We start from the raw sequence: 20,010 nt of genomic DNA on the forward strand, positions 1-20,010 counted from the left end.
AATGGAAGTTCGGGCTAAATATGTAACTACACTAGATGAATCTATAGCAGTAGCCCTGAACTATGAGGATGCCAGAGGCAGATCTGGTGGATTCGTGCAGGCAGGGACTCAGTATGAGTACCCGAGGAAAGGGGGATTTCCGAGGAAATGGGTTTCAAAGACAAGTGTCTCGCAGCCAAGTGGCCAAACCAAGCAGGTGAAGCCGGTTGAGGGACCAGTAAAGACAAGTACCACCGTTGGGGTGAAAAGAAAAATAACTCCAATGGCAGCCCGGGCTTGGTCAAAGTCCTCGTTGACCCCTGAACAAAAAGAGAAAGCTAGAAAAGAAGGATTGTGCTTCGGCTGCCTTCAGCGACATCAGTGGAAGGATTGTCCACTGAATAAAGATCGTCGCACGGCTAGTATGATAATATCTGAATGCGACGTGGAAATGCAGGAGAGTCCCAGTGCGGAGCATATGCAGATGCAACTGGCGGGACCTTCTCAGAGGTTAGTACCTTGTTTGTTATGTGTATCTGTTGCTAAGTTAGTGACGAGTGCACCTGATAACATCCTATCTAAGCCCGCAGCAATGGGGTATACAGCCTTCAATGATACGGAGCTAATCAAAATGAAAGGGCAAGTGGCCAGTCATGATGTCATTGTGTTGTTTGACTCAGCGTCAACTCACAATGTGATTAACTCCAAGCTCGTGAAGAGGCTGAAATTAAAGACAAGTCCATCTGACTATGCGTACACCGTCAGGATGGCAGATGGAAGTTCAACTGAAGTATGGGACCAAAGGGTTACCCAGTTGGAACTTCGGATTCAGGACTATGCTGAGAAGCTTGATTTTGAAATAACCAAGCTTGCTCATGCAGATATAGCCCTGGGAATGGCGTGGCATTCTAGGAAGAATCCAGCCATTGATTGGAAAAAGCACGTATATCAATTCAAGATGAATGATGTGCTTTATGTCTTGCGAGGTGAAAAAGATATACCTCAGGGACCGTTGGTTTCCGTGATGGAAATCAGGAAGGCTCAAGTAGAGTTTTTATACCTTTGCACAGCATCGGTAGAGTCAGTGGATGAGTCTTCGGCTAGCACTGATGTTATGCAAAGTGATGAGATGGCCAAGTTGGCTAACCTTATAACAGAGGAGTTCTCTGAATGCTTTAGGGATGAACTACCTTATGGGTTACCTCCAGAGCGGAAAGTTCAACATAAGATTGAACTGATCCCAGGGGCAGAACCTGTAAACAGACCTCCCTATAGAATGAGTTTTACTGAAGAAGCGGAGGTGCGTAGGCAACTGGAAGAATACCTCAAGTTGGGGCAGATTCAACCAAGTTTCTCACCTTTTGCTTCACCAGTGATATTAAAGAGGAAAAAGGATGATACGTTTCGCCTCTGTATAGATTACAGAGCATTGAATAATATCACTGTTAAGCACAGGTATCCGATGGCTCGGATTGATGATTTGCTAGATGCATTACATGGAGCCGTGATTTTCAGCAAGATAGATCTTAAGTGCGGCTATCATCAGATCCGGATTAGAGCCGAGGATGTGCATAAAACCGCTTTCAGGAGCAGGTTTGGTCATTATGAGTTTTTGGTAATGCCCTTCGGACTTACCAATGCTCCAGCGACCTTCGTCATGCTTATGAACGATTTACTACGTCCGTATATCGGAAAGTTCGTAGTACATTTTATTGACGATATCTTGATATTCAGTAAGAGTGTTACTGAGCATTGTGAACACTTAAGGATAGTGTTCAGTACTTTGAGGAAAGCCAGTCTTTATGTGAATAAAAAGAAAACTATACTGTGTATGGTTAGGCTTGAGTATTTAGGGTTCATAATTACTCCACAGGGGGTAGAAATGGATCCGAAGAAAGTGGCTGCGATACTAACTTGGCCAATCCCTCAGAGTCTGACCGCGTTGCGATCATTCTTGGGATTTGTCCAGTTTTATAGAAGGCATATCAAAGGATATTCCGGAATAGTATCGCCGTTGACTGATCTGACCTCAGATAAAGTACCTTTTGTTTGGGGACAGAATCAACAGGAAAGTTTTAACACCATAAAACAAGCTGTGGTCACAGGACCGGTGTTAAAAATAGTTGATCCCCAGAAACCGTTGTTCCTAGAAACCGATGCAAGTGGCATTGCGGTAGGAGCAGTTCTCCTTCAAGAGGGAAGGCCAGTAGCCTTCGAAAGCAAGAAGCTTTCTCCCTCTCAAAGGAATTGGCCAACTCATGAATTGGAGTTGTATGCTGTTATCCATGCTTTGAAAACATGGAGGCATTATCTGTATGGTTCAGAGTTTTATGTGGATGTAGATCATGATACTCTGAAACATTTCTGTAAACAGCCTGACTTGAGGGGCCGCCAAGCTAGGTGGGCAGAGCTCATGCAGGAGTTTAATCTAACGATTCGGTACCGAAGAGGAAAAGACAATAAGGTAGTTGATGCGTTGTCTCGCATTATGCACAACCTGAGTTTCACGGTATTAGAGAGTGCTCTAATGACCGAGATTAGAGAAACTCAAAAGGTGGACGAGTTTGTCCAGAGCTTATGGCCTAAGGCTCATGTGTTACAACCCGGGGAAAGTGAAAAGGATGACCTGGCATCCAGAAAAGGCCAAACTTATGCAAGATATACCATAAGGGATGGTATGCTAGTTAGAAATGGCAAGGTTGTAGTACCTGGTCAGAATGATCTCAGGCAGAGAGTCATTCGACAATGCCATGATAGCCCGTGTGCGGGACATCCAGGAGTCGAGAAGACATATGATCTCGTGAAGCGAGATTTCTTTTGGCCAAAGATGAAAAAGCATATTCATGAATATGTGACACGGTGTTTCTCGTGTCAAGTAAGTAAGGCCGAGCGGGTGAAGCCACCCGGACTTTTACAGCCCTTGGAAATACCACTAAGCAAGTGGGAGAGCATTTCCATGGATTTTATTGTAGGGCTACCTGTAACACAAGGAGGGTATAATTCTATCCTTGTGGTGGTTGATCGTCTAACCAAGATGGCTCACTTCATTCCGACTAGAGAGTCTATTAGTGCCCCGCAAGTAGCGGATTTGTTCATTAGACATATATTTCGTCTGCATGGATTGCCTAGATCCATAGTGTCAGATAGAGATGTCAGGTTTACCGGTCACTTTTGGACAGCGGTATTTGAGACACTAAGGACTGAGTTGGGAATGAGTAGTGGGGATCATCCTGAGACGGATGGTCAGACGGAGAGAGTCAACCAGACTTTAGAGGATATGCTGAGAGCATATGTGTCATTGAGGCAACATACATGGGACAAGTGGTTGCCATTGTTGGAGTTTGCCTACAATGATAGGAAACATTCATCTACTGGGTTCAGTCCGTTTGAACTGAACTATGGTTATAGGCCAGCCAATCCGACTATAGTTGGAGTACCTCAGAAAGTGCCTAGTGCCGCGAACTTTGTAGTTCAGATGCGGGAGATGCTAGCACTTGCGAGAGCTAATATCCGCCAGGCTATGGATAGAGCCAAGGTGTATGCGGATGAAAATCGGTCTATAAGAGTATTTGAAGAAGGAGAAAAAGTTTTTCTCAGAATTCCTTCGCACTCGAAGTCGTTGACTTCAGGAGAGTGTGCTAAGTTATCACCTCGATACTGTGGGCCGTGGTTAATTCTAAAGAGAATAGGCAGTGTAGCCTATAAATTAGAATTGCCACAGGGGTGTAAGGTGCACCCAGTTTTTCATGTTTCACGCTTAAAGAAATTTTTGCATACAGGTGACTCACTAATCGAAGGTGTGGTTTTGTTTCAGGAGATAGAGGATATTGCAAGGCGCAAACCAACAAGAATCCTGGACCGAGGAACAATGCAAATACGAAATCGGAAGATACCCACAGTGTTGGTTGCATGGCATGGTCAGCGTCTATCGGAAGCTACCTGGGAATCCGTGTACCAGTTGCGGAGAGCATTCCCAGATTTCATCATCGAGGACGCTGATGCTTGAAGAGGGAAGGAATGTTATGCTCTAGTCGAGATAGCATGACCTCGGATAGATCGGTGGGCATTTTCTCTTAGATGACCAACTTTTGTAATAATTAATGTGCGTAATTAAATGGTCAAGAGAAGTAACTGCCAAGGTCCTAGGTGAGGGCGTAATGGCATTGACTAGATAGTTCTAATAGGGCTAGGGCCTAGGTGCATCTAATGTGTAAATCGCCAAGGGGCAATTGTTTTAAAAGGGAACTCCAAGAGAGGGGTGAAAAAAGGATGCATCTAAGTAAGGGCCTAAAATGTGACATGTGGCCAAGAACTATCTAGGGAGATTGGGGTCTCAAGGATAAGGATGAGAAAAGATTAACGAAGATACGTACGTAATGAGACGAATCCTATCCTGAGAGTTCGGCTGGGTGGATAATCAAATTGCCATCGCCTGTGACTACTAGATAGTAGAGGATCGAACTTGAGATATGGGTTTAACAATCCGATAATGCTCTAGACCTGTGCTTTGATGAATCGGGATGAGCGGCTACCGCAGTAGACTCAAGATCAAATGCCTCAAGGGAGAGTTGCAAAACCTGTGGTGAATTTGCCAATTCATTCCTCTCCAACCAGATCGCATCGTTTGCAGGATTATTCTTGCACTTCACTCGATAGCGTCTGGAAACTCTACCGTTAATCTTCCGATCCTTCTGTGCCACAATCTGGTCAGGAATCAAGACTTCATCTTGTTCATCAACTTCAGGTTGCTCTTCAATTGGCATATCGTGTGGCAATTCTTCACGAAAAGGCTTCGACAGGCTAACATGGAAAGCATTGTAGATGGTCCACTTCTCAGGTAACTTCAGCTTGTAAGCTACCTCATTGATCTTCTCAAGAACTTGAAAGGGCCTGTAGTACCTCATATTCAGCTTGGTATACAGATTTACCTTCCCTCTCTTGCTCTAGAGATGCGCCTTAAGAAAATGCAGCAATACCTAGTCACCTTCCTTGAAGACCATGTTCCAGCGATGCTTATCTGCGGCTCTTTTCTGCTTGTCCTGGCTGCGTTGAAGGGCATACTTAACCTTTTCATACGCTGTCTGCAAGTCTTCCACATACTGATCAGCCACAAATATCTTCTCTTTTGTATGCAAAATAGGAGGAACCTTTTTCCCACCTTCCACTATTTCAAACGGTGCCTTAGTGGCAAATACTCCCATTTTGTTTTGTGCTCAAACACATAACAATGCATTGCTGTAGAGTTTGCCTCTTTTGATTGGCCATCAGTCTGTGGATGATATGAAGGTGAAAACAGCAGTGAGGTACCCATGTTATCAAACAAGCCTCTCCAAAACATACTGGTCATCCGTGGATCTCTATCGCTCACGATAGACTCAGGCATCCCATGGTACTTGAAAATAAACTTTAAGAATTCTTTTGCCATTTGCTCAGCTATAATCTTCTTCCTCACTGGAATAATTATAGTCCATATGCCATCATGACCAATAGGTGTGTGAGGGAGATTTTAAAAAAAAATCCATACCGATGCTCTGCCATGGTCTATCTGGTATGGGCAAAGGCTGAAGTAAACCGGGCTGCTTCTGCCTGTCATACTTCACCTTTTGACAAATGATACATGTCTTGACATAAGTCTCAACATCCTTCCTTAGAGAAGGCCAATAGAAATAGTGCTCCATTGCTTTGGTTGTAGCCTCAATATCCCTATGTCCTGCATACGGTGGGGCATGACTTTTAGTGATCACCTTATGCCTCAATGGCTGCGTCACACACAGCTTACCATGCATCATCATGAATCCCTCCTTGAGAGTATAGTGATCATGCCGATTGCCCTCCATAAGCTGATCATAAATATGTGCAAAAGCATCATCTGTAGCATACTTCTCCTTCATGGCATCTAGCTCATTGTGACAAGCTATAGTAATTGCAGATACTTGTGGTTTCTTGGACATAGCTTCTGTACGTGGCCTTTTGGAAAGTGCATCAGCCCCACTACATTCTTCTTTCCAGCCACATGAACAATCTGAAAATGAAAAATGGAAAGGAAGTTTGCCCATCTCATGTGCTTCTCTGACAACTTTCTCTGAGCGAGAAAGTACCGCAGCGATTGGTGATCAGTTTGCACATAAAAATCAGCACCTAATAAATAGTGCTTCCACACAGTAAGAGCATGATGTATTACAGCTACCAATTCTCATACACATTCATGTTGTGTTCAGCATCTTGAAGCAGCCAGCTCTCATATGCAACCACTCTGCCTTCTTGCATAAAAACTCCACCAACACTGTTGCCGCTTGCATCACATTGAAGAACAAAAGGCTTTTGCAAGTCTAGCAAAATGATAACAGGATCAGAGCATAATTTTTCCTTCAGCTCATTGAATGCTGCAATTTCTTTTTTCCCCCAACGGAAAGGCACCACCTTCTTCTGTAAAGCATGTAAAAGTGAAGCTATCTCAGCAAAATGGTGTATGAACCGCCTGTAATATGAACACAAGCCAAGAAAGCTACGTACTTCATGTAGGTTCTTCAATGGAGGCCAATTCTTGATTGCCTCTAGAGTCTATCTTGGCAGGGTCCATTCTTACTCCATCCCTTGAGATGATGTGTCCCAAGAAATGGATCTTTGGCATGAAGAACTCACTCTTTTTAGTGTTGACCAGCAGCTTGTGTCTCCTGAGCTCTGCAAATATAACTGCCAGGTGTTGCTTATGCTCCTCTTCATCCTTCGAGTGCACAATAATATCATCAAAGAATGTTCCCACAAACTTTCTGTGCTCTCTGAAAATCCGGTCCATCATCCGGTTGAAGGTAGCATGAGCATTAGCCAGATCAAATGGCATGACAAGAAACTCGTAAAGCCCAAAAGTAGTCCTCAAAGCAGTCTTGTGTACATCTTCGGGAGAGGAATAGAGAGACAGAGGAGTTGGAGCAGAACTGGAGCAGAGGAGGCAGAGAATGAGTTGGGGCAGGCTTAATAGCCAGTTCTGGAGTAGGAGGGGCCCAGCAAAGGATGGAGGTGGTGAGGAGCAGCTGCAGGTCCTGTCACTGAGAGTGAGGGGGTAGGGAGTCTTTTATAGGCTTGACTCAGGAGGTAGGCTAGCGGGTCGGCCAGCTGGTCTCGGTCAGTTCCTAGGTTGGTGGGCTGGCCAGCTGCGGCCAGTTCTGGTCGGCCATTTTTGGCCTTTTTGGCCACTTGTTTGGCCCTGCTGGCTGTCCTTTTGGCTCGCCTGTTTGGTGCCTTTTGTGCCTTTGGCTGGCCTTAATGCCCCTAAAATAGGGATTGTAGTTGCTTAACAACCACTCTTCAAGTTGATGCGATTGAAGATGGCCGATCCCTCCAATCGATCTAGAATATCATCAATGCGTGGGATGGGGAATCGATTCTTGATAGTGATCTTATTCAGAGCCTTGTAGTCAAAACACATTCTCCAAGATCCATTCTTCTTGTGCACCAGTAGGACGGGAGAACAATATGGAGAAAAACTTGGCTGAATCAGCCCCTTCTTTAGCAGTTCATTCACCTGGCTCATGGTCTCCTCGTGTTGTGCCGCACTAACTCTGTATGGTGGACGGTTCAGTGGAGAGCTGCCAGGAATAATGTCAATGGTATGATCTTCTGGCCTTTCAAGAGGTAACTCCTTTGGGAAATCATCTGAGAAACAATCTTGAAACCGAAATAAACACTCAGTTTGCTGTTTTCCCAGCTTGGAGAGATTAGATTCATCCTCTACTGGTTCCTTTCTTTTACGAATATCAAGTACGCTGAAAGATGTTTTTTCATTATGGAGGAAATCGCCGAAGCGGATACAACTGGGACTGATTCCCCTTTCATATTTACATCTATGACCTAGGTTTTACCCCTATAAGTCAAGGTAAGCTTCTTATCATGCGTATCAATGATAGCATGAACACGATGCATCCAAGGCATCCCCAGCAAAACATCACTCAGGTCTCGTAATCCACATAGCCGTGAATGTGAATCCGCAGCTTCCCTATTATAGGGGTGACAGGGTTACTGAGCTCTAGATTATTCATATTGGCCTCACAAAGCAGGCCAATCTGCTTTGGTCGAAGACTCGACTGAGCTGCAAGTTTAGGAGTTATAAGATTTGCTTTGGCTCTCGAGTTAAAGAAGTACAAGCAATGCTGATCCCGCATCTTGCCCCATGCTTTGCACATCTCTGTCTTCTTCTCATCATGCTCACCCCCAATGATATCAGGAATGTGGCCAGCAGTTGGCTTGGGTTTCTTGCCCCTGGGGTCCTCTCTTCTATCCCGATTAGGTTCAGCTCGAGGTGCTGCAGATTCTTTCCTCTTCTTCTGGGGACAGTCTGTTGCCCTGTGACCACTCTCTTTGCAGAGGAAACACTTTCCTTCAACAAACAATTTGTTTCTAGACTTGTCGGATACAGAGTGGGCCCGTGTGGAGCGGCTACAGGTTCTCATGCTATCACGGATGATTCGTGGTAAGTCATCCGTTCCTCACCAGATCACTCAGGCTGAGTTTGGGTCACCCCCTTTACAGCTAGATGCTGCATTTCAGGTCATCACATATCTGTACCGAGTTAGGGAATATGGGGATTCTACCTTGGGGCGTAGCAGGCTACCATGGATAGCTCTATCCTCTTCTATGGCACTTGCAGCAGGAGGAGATCAGAGGTGCTGGTATGCACGTACAGAGAGATGGTTTGAGCGACTGGGGCTCCACATGCATAGACTACCTCCCTTCTAGTACAGCATGGATGCTCCGTTCTCTCCCCTCTTATCACACGAGGTCAACCAGGTTATACGTGAGGATCTACTACAGCTACACACTTTTTGGACTTGGTTGGAACCGAGTGAACTCCCAGTGAAGCTTAGCTTCTACATAGATCACTTCTTACATATCACAGCGGAGGGTTTCATTGACCCACGTGGATACACACAGATTCACCTACCCCACTCGATGAGGATCTCTCTTGGGCAGTTCCGGGTCTCTTCACACAGACTTCGCATCGAGAGCGGCAGAGCAGAGCAGAGCGACTACCCAAGGAGCGACGCATATGCATACTATGTGACATACAGGAGGTTGAGACAGAGGAGCATTTCATCTTGAGGTGTCCTGTGTACTATGAGATCCGAGGACGTTTCCATTGCCTCTTTAGAGATAGTTATGGGATTTTAGCCCATTTCCTCTCCTACCCAGACCAGCGGTGTTTGGCAGGTTTCATTCATGAGGCACTTAGACACCACGAGAGGATACTCCGAGCACGGAGACAGGAGCAGACTTCTTCCTCGGTTGATCCCTCTCACAGCTCTATCACGGAGTTCTTTCAGCTAGATCACATGGACCCCAACGAGACGAGGCCTCGACATGACCGTGACCCGGAGCCCGTGACCCGACAGCTCAGACAGAGGGTCGACACACAGATCACACTTGGAGACATCCCCTCCTTGTTTAGAGTTGGAGCCCGACCGACAGGGGTCACAGTAGCCCTGGTTAGACGCAGAGCTATGACCAGGGGACGTGCCAGGGCTGCACCTCTAAGTGGCCGACAGCACTCTATTGCCGACTTCATGCCTCCACTGCCTCATCCATCCTGATATATTGTTGTTGCTAGGGATGATGATGATATTGATGATGATGCTGAGGTTGATATATAGTCGACCATCGACATGACTATGTTGTACTTAGGACTTAGTACTGCCATTCTGCATTTTTTGCATTTTTTGCATTGGTATGGACGCTCGTTTAGTAGCTCCACTACCACAGCTCGTTGGATCAGGATCTTACAGTCTCATAGACCCATCGGTCTTCTGAAGACTTTAATAAACTTTCTTTCTTTCTTTCTTTCTTTCTTTAGAAGTGAGAGAAGAAAGCTGCTGTTTTCTTCTCTGGCCTGCCACGAATTTTGATTTAAAAGGTACTTTTCCAGCCTGCTGTGGTTTCTTGTACTCCTCTTTAAAATTGTTTTTAAAGCATGAGACTCTGCCTTGCATGAGTGAGTAAGTTGTGTTTGTATTTCCTATCAACTGTGACATGCTGGAAATGTGTGTCCTTGGGGTCCTTCTAGAGCTTGTATAACACTCCCCACAGCAAGATTTGCTAGCACAGGTGGTACTGTTTGATTGTGAGACACCATGGGACTGCCTCCCTGCATTCCAGGCTGTATCCCCACATTAGCATACATAGGATTTAGGGCTGGCTGTGTGGTCATAGCTTGGAATATAGATCCTCCACCAAAGTGGGATGGTTGAATCACATGTTGTGGTTGGGCTTGCTGCCCTTGCTGCATGTTTTGAGCATTGCTGCCATTCTCATTCCCGTGTGGTCCTTGCCTCGGTGGCATAGGCAATAGAGCTGGATTATGTACAATCTCAGCAAAGCTTTGAGTGAGCTGAGTTAAAACTTGTAACACAGAAGCCATCTGAGTTTGCGTCACGGTCAAAGCATCTGGTTGTACGCTGCATACACAATGACATCTGTTGGCCCCAACACTTGGTGGCGCTTGCAGTATTTATTTATTCACTGGTTAGTTCAATTACAAGGAACTCTCTTCCTGAACTCACCCACATGTGCAACCCAGTACAATGCCAACCAACGGCTGTGCAAGTGACCAACACGTAGGCTATCCTCTTGGTTCCCTTCAGTAGTTAAGCAATATCACAAGTGGAATAACCCAACATCATACCAAGCAGTGCATCCACACAATTCAAGGCCATCACTGAGTCCAAGGCTTGCCACTGCTCCCCCAGGAAGAGAGTAACACAACCAGTGCCCCAATCGTCTTCCGGGCCAATGGTAGGGCAACCAACCTTCCAAAGCTCAGCAAGAGTAGCAGATGCACACACCATGAGAAGAAGAGAGGAGTACGGCAAGCACATGGAGCCTGTTTCAGCTCGAAACAGCCCCAGAAGATGGTCGACCAGTAGTTAATGGAGACTGGCAGGAGAATGCTGTCCCTGATTGCCTTCCAGCACTAGAAAGAGTCACAAGAAGAGAGGACCAGCAATCCGCAGCCAAGCAGCCATGAAGTCGTTTGACAAACTGAGGAATTCAACCCATGGCAATCTCAGATTTCAGTGTGCACAGCACCAGACAGGAGCCAAGAGGTAGGCGACCAGGAATATGGCCTCAAACAATGAAAAGGAAGCATTCTGTCGCAAAGAACATGGAGAAAAGCATCAGAAAAGGCCCAGATTGGAGACGCCTAGGCCCAAGGAGCATGCCAGCAGCACGAAACACCAACAGGAGAAGATCTGTCGCGGAGAAATAATCAAAAACGTCTTCAGCCAGCAAAGGGAGAGCTCCATAAATCCGCCACACTCCAAAAAGACTCTCTGGTAGGGATCAAGACCTAGAACAGCAGGATAGGATAGGGTAGGGCTCCAGGACCTTCCAGATGGGACACATAGGCGCCACAAGTGAAGCATACAGCCCAAGCATGCACACACTCAGATGTTGGCCCTAACAGTTGGCGCCCCTTGCGGTATTTATTTATTCATTGGTTAGTTCAATTACAAGGGACTCCCTTCCTGAACTCATCTGTAGGTGCAACCTAGTACAATGCCAACCACTGGCTGTGCAAGTGACAAACACGCAGTGCTATCCTCTTGGTTCCCTTCAGTAGTCAAGAAATATCACAAGCAGAATAATCCAACATCATACCAAGCAGTGCATCCACACAATTCAAGGCCATCACTGAGTCCAAGGCTTGCCACTGCTCCCCCAGGAAGAGAGTAGCACAACCAGTGCCCCAATCCTCTTCCGGGCCAATGGCAGGGCAACCAACCTTCCAAAGCTCGGCAAGAGTAGTAGATGCACACACCAGGAGAAGAAGAGAGGAGTATGGCAAGCACATGGAGCCTGTTTCAGCTTGAAACAGCCCCAGAAGATGGTCGACCAGCAGTTAATGGACTCTGGCAGGAGAAGGCTGTCCCTGATTGCCTTCCAGCACTAGAAAGAGTCACAAGAAGAGAGGACCAGCAATCTGCAGCCAAGCAGCCATGAAGTCGTTTGCCAAACATGGCAATCTCAGATTTTAGTGTGCATAGCACCAGACAGGAGCTAGGAGGTAGGCGACCAGGAATATGGCCTCAGACAATGAAAAGGAAGCATTCTGTCGAGAAAAGCATCAGAAAAGGCCCAAAATGGAGATGCCTAGGCCAAGGGAGCATGCCAACAGCAGGAAACACAAACAGGAGAAGATCTGTCGCGGAGAAATCATAAAAAACGTCTTCAGCCAGCAAAGGGAGAGCTCATAAATTTGCCACACTCCAAAAAGACTCTCTGGTAGGGATGAAGACCCAGAACAACAGGATAGGATAGGGTAGGGCTCCAGGACCTTCCAGGTGCTTCCAGATGGGACACACAGGCGCCACAAGTGAAGCATACAACCCATGCATGCACACACTTAGGACACATGGCAAAGTGGACGTGGGAATTTAATGGCTCTAGGGGTCATTTTTTAAGACATGACCCTAGTGAATAGAACCTCTTGTGGGTCACTTTCTAAAACATGACCCTAGTGAATAGAACCAAGCTAATAGCACTAGGAATTGCACTTGTTGCACATATAATCATAAGTACCCTTGGGACGTTAATTAATGCCCCTAGCCTAGCACCCCTAGGCCAAATTCAGTGGTGGTTAAGCGCCATGCAAAGGTCCTCTCTCTCCTCCCAAAAAATCCTGGGTGGGATGAGAGAGAGAGATTCAAGTGGGCCAATATATCCAAGGCCACTGGGGCCACATTATTGCTTATAGGATTAAATCCCACCAATGCCTCGTGTCTTGTAGCGCGACGCCCGTCAATAAACCATGCTCCCCTAGTTCAACCGAGGGGTGAATGCAACCACCTCCAACATTGGGATGGGGCTAGAGTAAATGACACAGGCCTCGTTTCCTTGAATTGTGGTTTTAAGTATCACGTTTTTGAATTTGAATAGTTGTACTAAGCATGGGTTTTGGTGTATGGATGCTGCTTAGCTTCCTGTCATGTGTGAGTGATCAGTGAGGTACGAGGTTCTCACTCTGTCAGGCGATTTCCTCTGAAATGGCCTGCTCTCAAGGCTTGTTTCCTATCCAGTAACTTTTAGAGATAGTGGTCGTTTGAGATGGGCTTTGCTATCCCTGGAAAAAGCAGCATGTGAATGCTAGCTCTGAATTTGAGGAAGAGACCAATGAAGCCAGACATCATTGACAGTTTCTGAAGAAAACCCTGTTCGATTGTCCCCCAAAAAAAGCCTCTCGCAAAAGGTGAGATCATGTAGCCAGCTTGCTGTGTATAAGCCAGATATGCAAGCTTTGGAGCAGTTTTACAAATGTACACATGATGGCAGTGAGAACAACCCAACGCCCCCCCCCCCCCCCCCTTCTTCTCCGTTCCCCCTTCCCCTTTTCTCATGCCATCATCTGGCTTTTACTTCCTCTAAAACCCAAAATCAGTAAAGTACGGTGAGCTGTAAATTTTACGAATGCTGTTCTGAACCTTTTCTTTTGAGGACACACATTTCAACTGCATTAAAAAAAGCTTATGAAAAACCCTTTAAATGAGGGGATTTTAAATTGTTTGTAGACAGGGAGCTGTGCATATCTAATGGATGCATGTGAGATGACATTCTTGTACTCTTGCTTTTGTCCCCCTATGGGAAAAAAAAAATCCCAAGCAAGGTTGTGGAGGAGATGATGCAGTTCAACATACGCCCAAATTTAAAGACTTTAACAGCACTTCTAGGTGCATGTGGTGCAGCCGGGTTGCCCAAAGAAGCGTAAGTACACTGTTCTGTAGTTCTTTTCAGGCAATTGTATCCTCAATCTTCTGGCATGTCTATCATTGCAGATGATTCTTTCCTTTAGTGAAAAATACAGTATTCTTGGTGATACTAAAGATGTGTCTTCCAGTTAACAAAATCCTTTTTACACAGGGCTGGGGTCGTGCAGAGAATAACTGAATCGGGATTTGCTCTGAACAAGTACTGCTATGCTGCGCTCATCACAGCAGAAAAGAATCATGTGGCCAGAAAGAATGATGTCTTTGAAAAGGTAATAGTATGTCAAACAGAGTGAAAACTGGCTCTGCTATTTTATAAAGGACATGATCAGTTATGAAAAGTTTTAATGATGGGGGAAAATGAGCATAAACAACAAGGTGTGCCATGGAATGCACAGATTATGGAGCATTTGAGGCAGTCAAGCAGCTGGTCGGCTCAGGATGCCTTTGGTGCGCGGGATGGAGCAGATATGATCGATGAGATTGATGAGTATCTCTATTGTTTGCCCACCATTGATTTTGTACGAGGAAGGAGAAACATAGTTGATCGCCGGTTAACTGTTTATCATGCTGCTCTCCTTGCATGTGCTGACCTTAAAAATACAGCGGTGAGTGGATTTGTGATGTACAAAGTTTGTCATCAGTCTTTGAAAATTGGAAGGCTAAGAAACATCAGCCATGGTTTCTGTTATCTTGTAATGGTTTGGTTCTGCGCTTTTTGCGGGGAATTTTGTGCAACCGCCATTGATAACAGGGATGCAAAGATAAGATTTGCTTGTAGATCCAATTGATTGAGGCTGTGTATGATGTCCTATATTGCTGCACTGACCTCATATTTTCAAAATATGTATCCTTATTTCGTTCAATGAGACTTGGAGAATGTAGTGCATGTTGTTGTAAGCTACTCATGTTGTGGGAATCCATTCTTTGGGGCATCAGTCTGCAGTTTGAATTAGGCAATCCAGTGGTGGTATCTTAAGGTTCAAGACGGAGATGTTTTGGGGATTAAATTTCCAAGGACTAATCTTTCGTGTAAGATTGCTTCTGTTGATACTGTCATCCAAAGCCCTGGCTTCCACATGTCAACAGCACTGAGTGATCAGTCCCTATCAAAAGGGTGGCTTCTGCAAGTATGAAGGACGCAACGACCGGGATCCAAATAGGATTATCCATCACACTGAACCTATCTTGGATGCAGGTAAATCTTGAAGACAAAGGCCCCTGGGGCTTGCTCCACATTTTTGACCAGCCCATATCTGGGCCCTAGCTCAAGACATAACATCTGTATGCTACTATAGGTGCACTCCTATCCTATGTGTGACGTGTATATGAGGTAGCGGCATGGAGTCCCCCACTCAAGACGATGAACCTACCTCTTTATGGTGCTAGGGTTGAAGTCTTCTTGCATAAGAAATTCACCATATATGAGAGCTCTTCTATGCCAGGAAATGTGGGCGCGATGGTGAACATACCCTCCTGCTCTACTGCAACCTCCTTGCCAAAGGATGATGTGTCCACAAGGAAACGTCAAATTACTATATGAAAGAGCCCGAGTGTCACTCTATCTGAACCTCAATTTACAGTATCCTGGGCGTCTCCTCAGTTTGTGTTCCCCGTCTCCACCTCATGCATGCCATAGAGTGTGCATGGTCTTAAATCTTTGTGGCACTATAAGGCTTCAAGCTCATGCCTGCTAAACTATACCATGTGAGAGGTGGTTTTGTAGGTAACGTGGTGTTTAAATCAAGCCATCTAGGCTTAGATGAACGAAATGTTCTCCGAAGGTGGCCTCTTGGTGGAATTAGAGTGCTGTGGGAATGAGAGAAAGAAAGAAAGGAAAGAAAGATACATTAACGTCCTCGGGAGACCTCACTGGTCTATGGGACAAAGCACACCCCCAAAAAGATGGCTTACAACATTTGGAAAAACCAAAGGGTCGAGGAGTGTACATGGCTTCTCAGCTCGAGGTTATTATAGCACACATCTAGATTCTAGTACTATGATAAAAATGGCCTTCATTACATCAGTTTAAGATTGAGGGTATTTGGGTTCGGATTTGAAGTCTTTAAAGAGTCCTTTCTTTTTTTTCTTTTTTCAAGAAAATTACTTTATTAAGTTTGAATGAAAATCGCGAGAGCAAGCTCAAATGCGGGAGTATATCATGCAATGCATGAGGAAAAAACAGCTCAAAATGAGCTAATAAAGAACTAAGGCGGAGCCTGAAAATGCCATCTCACCCCTGAAGGAAACTCCGAGAAGAAAGGAGATCCCCTCCAAACTCTGAAAAAAGTAACTCTCCTGGCAGTGGCTGCTCTGGAGGATCCTTGCATGCTCGCCCAAATGGCCATCAGAGTGTGTATAGTATCGGTCCAAATACTGGCCATAGTCTGGGAAGGGTGAACTTGGATACCCTCCATCGCCTCTGTACACCTGGCTTTCCAAATATGCCAAGGTGCAATGCTAGCCAAAATCTCCCAAAACGTGTCTACTAAGGCATGACCAGCTCTGAAAGGAGTGAGGGGAACATCCTGGAGGGAACAAGACTTCACTGAGTGCTTTCCCATCTCTATAAACAGCCCATTTACCTTCCTTGCGATAGAGAGAGTAAGAAAGAAAGAAAGGAAGTTTATTCAAGTCTTCGGAAGACCAATGGGTCTATGAGACTGTGAAAAACCTGATACAAACGAGCTGTGGTGTCCGCAACATTGTCTCTGTGGGGCCCTCCTCTACATAGAAGGCATTTGGAATCCTGATACTAATAGAGCTGCTCTTCACTTGAGGATCTAAAACCAACAAAACAACTGCAAAATGATATGAAGTGGACACACCAGGTGTATTGCATATTGTCCCACCTCTGTTCAGAGCCCAATCATCCACATAAAATCTGTCAATCCGTGCATGGATAGGCATCTACAATCTCCTGTTCGACAAAGAAAATAGGATTGTACCGAAAAAGAAAGGCATCCCAGGCTGCTCTCTCTAGGGAATGGATACCACGTTTCTTACCTCCTCTTTTGTCTGTGGGTATTTCAACCATGTTGAAATCACCCCCAATGATCCAAGACTTTGCAATACATTGAACAAGAAAGCAGCTCCTTCCAAAGAAGGACACGGTCCCCTCTTGAATTGGGGCATAGAGGTTTAAGAATCCAATCTTACGTGCACCAATCAAAAGAATGACCCACTGAGCTTTAGAGGGAACTATGATCCCATGTCCAATCACCAAGGGAAGCATTGAAGAAGAAATAGAAATGCAAGTACCTCCCCTGGTGCCTAAGACGGGTGACCAAAAAGTATGGCTTGAGAGAAGGGGGAGGCAAGAAGGTTGCGAGGCAGAGGGGCGAGAAGGGAGGCGGGATGGTGAGGGGAAGGGAGGCGGGGGGAAGGGACGGGGAAGGGGGGCGGGATGGCGGCGGGAGAGGGGAGTCGTAGGGCAGGGGAGGAGGCTCGTAGGGTGGGGGAGGGGGGGTGGAATGGGGAGGCAGGAAGGTTGCGGGGCAAGGGGGCGGGATGGTGAGGGGAAGGGAGGCGAGAAGGTAGGCCGGGGGGAAGGGGGTTTGGAGGAGGTAAGGGAGGGCGGGGGGGGAAGAGGGGGCTGATGGCAGGGAGGAGGGGCTGCAAGGAAGGGGAGGGAGAGGTGACGGGGCTGCGGAGAGGGAGGGGGAAGAGAGGGAGGGCAGGCTGCAAGGGAGAGGGAGAGGGCTGAAGGAGAGGGAGGGGCAGTCAAGAGCGGGGAGGAGCAGCCAAGAGCAGGGAGGAGCAGCCGTGACTTCGTTGATGTATGGATTTCATCCTAGCACTTACATGTCTTTTCTTCGTTCTCCTTTTTGTTTGCTTTCCTTTTTGGTAATAATCATATAGAATTAAGAGAGAGTTGAATATTGTATGCTTTTGCCAAAGACTAAGCATGATAAAAGGAAATATATCAATCACATATCTACTCTAAAGGAATGATTCTATATTCTCGCTCAGAAGGTTTTTATACTCATAAGTAGATGCAGACATGGTTATCTCTAATTGATTATTATTGCTTGGTACATATGTTATGATTTGATGAACTTGCTCAACGGAAGTGGAGAATTAAGGAGAAGAAAAATCATATGACGACATTTATGCTAAGCAAGAGGGGGATACATGATTGTTAACTAGGAATATAGCTCCATATTTTATAATCTATTTTTAATATTGCGTTTATGGATAGTGAACAAAGATTGGTATGCCATATAGTATCTTCTATGTATTTCTAGTAGCTAAGAAAATACATATTGGATCATTACTAGCTACCAAGGCATTAAGGCAATGATTAAAAAATTTGACGTGTATGATTAGAGAATGGTGTACATGTATTTTTTACTGGCCACAGATTAATATATGTCACTTATTGTTACTCACATAAAAGACTTAGACTTAAGTGTTACATTTGTTATTGTTTCTTAATATCATACTGGTATTGGACGGTATAGACATTAAGGCATATGACAAATATAGTGCTTGGACTTGTACCAAAGTAACACAAGTGATGAATGGGTGTAGTTGGTACAGGATAAGAATAAAAATATTCTCTTGTTAGTTCATTATTTCTTGGTTATTTAGAATTTAAGATACTTTTTGACCATGCCATCTTCTCCTTGCTCTCCTCAGTCCTTGCCCTCTCCTTCTATTTGTTCTATTATCTTAGGCAGCTTTTTATGGTGCTATCAACTATCATCACACTGTGGCCTATGTAGAGCAAATTCTTGTCTATTCTGTGTGCTTCTCCATTGATATGTAAGCGAGCCATCTCAATGTTTAATATGAGTTTTGTGATGAGTTTACCAAGGAGAATGTTGCATATTATTTTGTCTCATACATTGATACGTTATGATACTATGGTTGGTGATGTTGTCCATCATTAGATTTAAAAGTTAATCGAGTGGCTTTTCATAAACATGTGTTGTGCTATTTCATTAACCGTATTCACTATTTCATAGTATTCTGCTATGGCAGATTCATACGTGGTACTGTGTGTATGACTTTAAAGCAGATTATTTTTAAGGCATGATTTTGGGTTCAATTGTTTGAAGAAAGTATGCGATGTATAGTAGCCTGAATTTTTGCATTTGGATTGTGTTGTAGGCGTTGAGGAGTGTTTTGGAAATGTTGAAGCAAGATGGATTCCAACCAGATTTGTTTTGTGTTGCTCAAATTCTCAGGTATATTGGCTAGTTTAATACCCTGAATAAAGGGATACATTTTCAAATTTTTGAGTGGAGGTATCGCATTTGCAAAATTTTGAATGTTTGCTAATGCTTTCTTTTTTGAGTTAAAATGACTCCTATTAAGTATTAAAGAACCTCCAAGTGTTTGAAATCAAGATGCTAATATATCATGCGTAGCTTTGGAATTCCCTTGCTGCTTTCATTCTAGATTAGATGGCCCTCAAAGAATGCACAATGCTAGTGCGTATACTGGGTCAAATTCTGAGCTGGGCGTACCTATGTACCACTGATTGCCTCCATTATGGCCCTAAAAATGCACCAAGCACTGGTAGCAGCAATAATCTCTCAACTCGTGTTACCAGAAGCATGCGATGTCCTGCAGAAAGAAATAATGAAATACAGTTTATTAGACAGGGACACTGTCTAAGTGGCAAAACTGGAAAAGATGATGCTGAACAGTGACAGCAAAAGAAGCACGCTGACTCTTATAGAAGATATGAGGTCTCGTAAAAAATAACCAGACAAAGTGAGCCCTAGTAATAAACACAAACGAGAAGAGAAGACCTGCCCCACAAGTCCAGGACCAGTCTCCCTCTGATAAGTCTGGCCCCCAAAGTCGCTACTATACGTAATATAAGAGAATATATTTAGCCCTGGGATCTTGAAGGTGCGACTGGAAACATTGTTGCTCAAGTTTGGAGAGTGCAGCATACCCTCATTAGGTTTGGCCTGCAGAGCTGGTCTCATCATGACGATTGGGCTTGAGAGGAGGACTCCCAGGTAGGTATGGACGTGACAATCTCCACTGTTGCTTGCTCAATCAAAGGTGAATTTCTTTCAGTGTGGTGCTGCCATGGATGTTTTAAAGATCATAACGTTTGTTTTCCCAAAGTTGAGCTTCGAATCATGTGTCTCTCAGAAAGTTTGAAGTGCATCTAGATGCCATGGACGGCCCTCTGTGGAAGACAAGAGTAATACCACATCATTTGCATATAGAAGAATCACGATAATAGATTCAGCTAGTGGTGCTCCAGCCCCATGTAGTGTCTCAATGAATGACTCAAGCTCATTAATGTAAAGTC

General features: G+C 45.0%; 1 protein-coding gene across 2 annotated transcripts in view; it reads left to right on the forward strand.

Moving 5' to 3' along the window:
* The window catches only part of LOC147900602 (pentatricopeptide repeat-containing protein At4g35850, mitochondrial-like), a 106,125-nt gene that overhangs the window by 62,870 nt on the left and 23,245 nt on the right, over positions 1-20,010 (forward strand). For both annotated transcript variants that reach the window (XM_087376976.1, XM_087376977.1), the window contains exons 5-8: positions 13,631-13,728; positions 13,885-14,002; positions 14,129-14,338; positions 18,846-18,922. In XM_087376976.1, the coding sequence (XP_087233102.1) occupies positions 13,631-13,728; positions 13,885-14,002; positions 14,129-14,338; positions 18,846-18,922 (503 nt within the window). The remainder of the gene's footprint in view (positions 1-13,630; positions 13,729-13,884; positions 14,003-14,128; positions 14,339-18,845; positions 18,923-20,010) is intronic.

Source organism: Dipteris shenzhenensis, chromosome 7 (genome assembly GCF_047967505.1).
Source record: "Dipteris shenzhenensis isolate YYH24624 ecotype China chromosome 7, Dip_SZ_1.0, whole genome shotgun sequence".
Classification (NCBI taxonomy): domain Eukaryota; kingdom Viridiplantae; phylum Streptophyta; class Polypodiopsida; order Gleicheniales; family Dipteridaceae; genus Dipteris; species Dipteris shenzhenensis.